The sequence below is a fragment of the Stegastes partitus genome, unplaced genomic scaffold (assembly GCF_000690725.1).
Source record: "Stegastes partitus isolate 25-593 unplaced genomic scaffold, Stegastes_partitus-1.0.2 Scaffold190, whole genome shotgun sequence".
Taxonomy (NCBI): domain Eukaryota; kingdom Metazoa; phylum Chordata; class Actinopteri; family Pomacentridae; genus Stegastes; species Stegastes partitus.
This window is the reverse complement of record NW_007577921.1, coordinates 521,821-525,454: the sequence shown is the minus strand read 5'-3', so window position 1 is coordinate 525,454 and position 3,634 is coordinate 521,821. Positions and strand designations below refer to the sequence as shown.

The 3,634-nt window shown below is 39.7% G+C and overlaps 1 protein-coding gene across 1 annotated transcript in view; it reads right to left on the bottom strand.

The window, feature by feature from the left end:
* LOC103356268 (lactase-phlorizin hydrolase-like) overlaps positions 1 to 3,634 on the bottom strand; it is an 86,407-nt gene that overhangs the window by 20,539 nt on the left and 62,234 nt on the right. The window contains exon 8 of the mRNA XM_008280354.1: positions 2,548 to 2,796. Coding sequence (XP_008278576.1) covers positions 2,548 to 2,796 — 249 coding nt within the window. The remainder of the gene's footprint in view (positions 1 to 2,547; positions 2,797 to 3,634) is intronic.

The following is a 3,634-nucleotide window of genomic DNA, read 5'->3' as shown; positions in this document are numbered from 1 at the left end:
ATTAAAAAACCTGCCATGGCAAACACCCTGTGCATCCCACTCCAGCTCTACTCAACTCCACTGTGCCATGATAGTGTGAAGTGCTCTCTACCACCATTAAAACAGATGTGGGATGGTATTGCCTACCTGGTAAGCGGAGCTGGAAGTGCTCCACCAAAAACCTTTCGGAAACTCTCCATAAACTATCTTGTCATCATCTGTTGCTATGAAACCGTTATCCATTACGACCTGAGAATAATAGTGAGCTGAGCGCTTTGGTGTCCTTGGCCGGTTTGGGTCATTGAAGTCAACATGATGCAATCCAAATCCAAAGTTGTATCCGTTTTTCCACTCAAAAGAATCCATGAGAGATGTCGCCATGTATCCTTTCACGTTTACACCATCAAGACTTTGAGCTGTGAATTATAGGACAGAGAAAACCTAATTAGCAATGAAAATGGACATCTGCAGATATGTAGCCTGTACTAGAATGGTCTATTCAAAGATGGCAAAATAACTCACATTCTTTACTTAAATAGATGTAGAGATACTTGTGTAAAAATAGACTGGTTAAAGTAGAAGTACTGACTCAACTCCTTTACTCAAGTAAAAGGAAAAAGCTACAGGTTCAGAAATTTACTTAAGTACAAAAGTAAAAAGTAAAGATGAATTTTTAGCTTCGATGATACGCGATGCCTCTTTTGATAACTCTGCAAAACGAAAAAAGTTTTAAGCACAAAAAATAGGATCGTTTTCATCCTTGAAGAACCTGCACAATGCTGGTACAGAGAAAAACGCCACTGGACAGTTTTCCATTTCAGCAACATTATAAACATGAAACATTATAATCAACATGGAAATACTCATCTCTTCAAGACTACCAAAATCTTTTATTGATCCTCAGCAGAAGCTGGTTCTCAAAGTTCTTTGGATTAAAATGTGCCCCTCTGGGTCTGAAAATCAGTCCTGTAATGCTAAAAAGCCTCTGGCAGGCAGCTGAGGCAGGCAGGGGTGTGTTGAGCTTCAGTGACAAACTGCACACTGCTGGTAAAGACAAAGCTGTTTGTTGTTACGTCTTTTATGTCATGTTGTTATCCGCAGAGGTTGAAACAAGTAACGAGCCAATTTTGAGAATGTAAGGAGTAGAAAGTCCAGATATTTGTGTTCAAATGTAGGGAGTAAAAGTAAAAAGTTGTCAGAAAAAATAATACTAAAGTAAAGTACAGATACCTGCAAAATCTACTTAAGTACAGTAACAAAGTATTTGAACTTCATTACTTCCCACCTCTGGTTATGTTATGTAAATTTACACAATGTGAAACCTCGAAAAGTATGGGGTACTGCATTTCTGATGTGTATGTGATTTAAGAGAATAACTTCACGTCAACCAGAGTTTAACTTCGTCATGCTAGATTATTACTTATTGGACACCTTGTAACTCACCCTTTAAAGCCTCATCAATGTAGGTTTTGTAGTAGAATATTCTGTCTGTGTCTTCAATTGTGACAGAATAGGGTGTAGGTACACCATTCTCAGTAACATAAGTCTGTGGATTTCCATACTCCTCCTTGATCCAGTTGAGGAGTCTTCTCAAGCCCCATGCCACAGCTCTCTGTCCTCCGAAGGCTGTAGTTGGTGAATTGGGTTCTTCTGTTTCTAGCACATCCCTGTCTTGATCATATGACAGAGGGGAAAGCTGACCTACAGCAAAAGTTACTACCTTTGTTGTGTAGTGATTTAAACAGAACATGTCAGCAGTTCCCTTGATGTAGTTCTTTTCCTCTTCAGTGAAGGAAGGTAGTCTTGATTCTGAAAGATCTTGGAGTTCACTTTTGTTTCCAACTTGCCACTTCATTACATCAGGATAGTCGCCATTCTTGAAAATGGGGTGTGCAAACCAGCCCAGTTGGAACTGCAGTGTGCGGTCAGCAGACTCCACGTCACGGAGAGCATTGGCATCTNTCATCACTGATTCCTGTTAAACTAATATGTACACATAGACTATATCCAGGCTACATTGACAAGACACGCACACTGCCCAGGATTCAAACCTAGAGGAAGTTTCACTTCCTTAATCTGACAGTTACTGCATCAGTTTTAAATGTGTGCTGTTATTTATTATGTTACCTCCATCGTCAGGGGTCAAGCACTCATGGGGTCCGAGGGCTGGATCTGGGAATCCATTGCACTTGATGATGGAGGTATAGCGAGATGCTGACTTTTTAGGGATGCGAGGCAGATTAGGGTCTGAGCGGTTCACATAGAAAAGTCCAAATCGCTCAGAAAAGCCAGAAGCCCACTCAAAGTTGTCCATCAATGACCAGGCTGTGTAGCCTCTTAGATCAACTCCATCCAGAAGACGGGCTGAGACAACAACAGGAATACATTTAACATGCATGTACACAGTATAAATCAAAAACATAAAACCTCGGCTCAGTGAATTTGGTTTGTTATTTGGTGTTGGTCTTTCTGTCTTACAAACTTTTAATTTTAAATACGAAAGATGCAAAGAATCTAAGCAATAAAAATCCAATATCTCTACTCCTTCTTTCATGTTGACTATCGTACCTTTCAGGCCTGCATTAATGTAGTTCTCGTAGAAGTAGATTCTGTGGTCGTCATTCAAGTCCACTGCTCCTTTCTCTGAGATCCCATTCTCTGTGACATAGACGGGGGGATTTCCATACTCCTCCTTGATGAAGTTGAGAATTTTCCTAAATCCAAATGGAGTGATCTGAAGCCAGGTGGAGCCAGATTCAAGCCAGGTGCGGTCGTACATGAATGCAATACCCCTGAATGTTGGATGGGAGATCACAGCTTAGGATCACTTTAGCGTGTAACTCTGGCTTGACATTTTTGCCGTTCACTGTAAAAGTAAACACTTCCAGATACATCTGTTTGAATATATTCTTTTTAAAGCAGGCAGAAAAAAACTGTACTTTTTTGTGGGTTTATTTCTTTCTGTGTTACTCACCTTCTGCTCAGGTACTATAAGGCACAAAAAAAACACAGCTATCAAAAGTTAGTGGAGAGACACTATGTAATTTGAATTTACCTGTCAGCATCATAACTCAGGTCATTTACTGCAAAGTCAACAGGGAATGCAACAACAGTGGTGTAAAAGTTTAAGCCGAAGAAATCATGAGTCCCATTGATCCTTTGGACTTCCTCAGGGGTGAACTCCGGGAGCCTATATTTAAAAAAAAAAAGAAAACAGTTTTGTCATGCCACGCTTTCCAGGATTTCTCACAAACATTACTATTCATCCCTAGGACAAAAAATAACATTAATCTTTAAAAAATCAAACATCATCAAACATCAATAATATTCAAATGACTTCCATTTACTAAAGCAGATCATAAACAAAGGTAGTGGTGTAAGTGTAGCCAGATGAAAGTGTGCATATTGATTAAGGCTTCTAGCAACTGTCTTTGTACACCCCGTAATAATATTGCGGATAAATAAAACTGCTTTCTCTGCTTGTGATGGTATCAACTATTTTTCATTTACCGTGATTCAGGGAGACCTGCAGCGAGGCTTCTTTCACGAACGACTTTTTTCATTATTTCTGAATAATCCCCTCTGAAGATGGGATGGGCAAACCAGCCAATAAAGAACTGGAAAAAAATGTCCATGTCATGTGATTAGTTGAGAT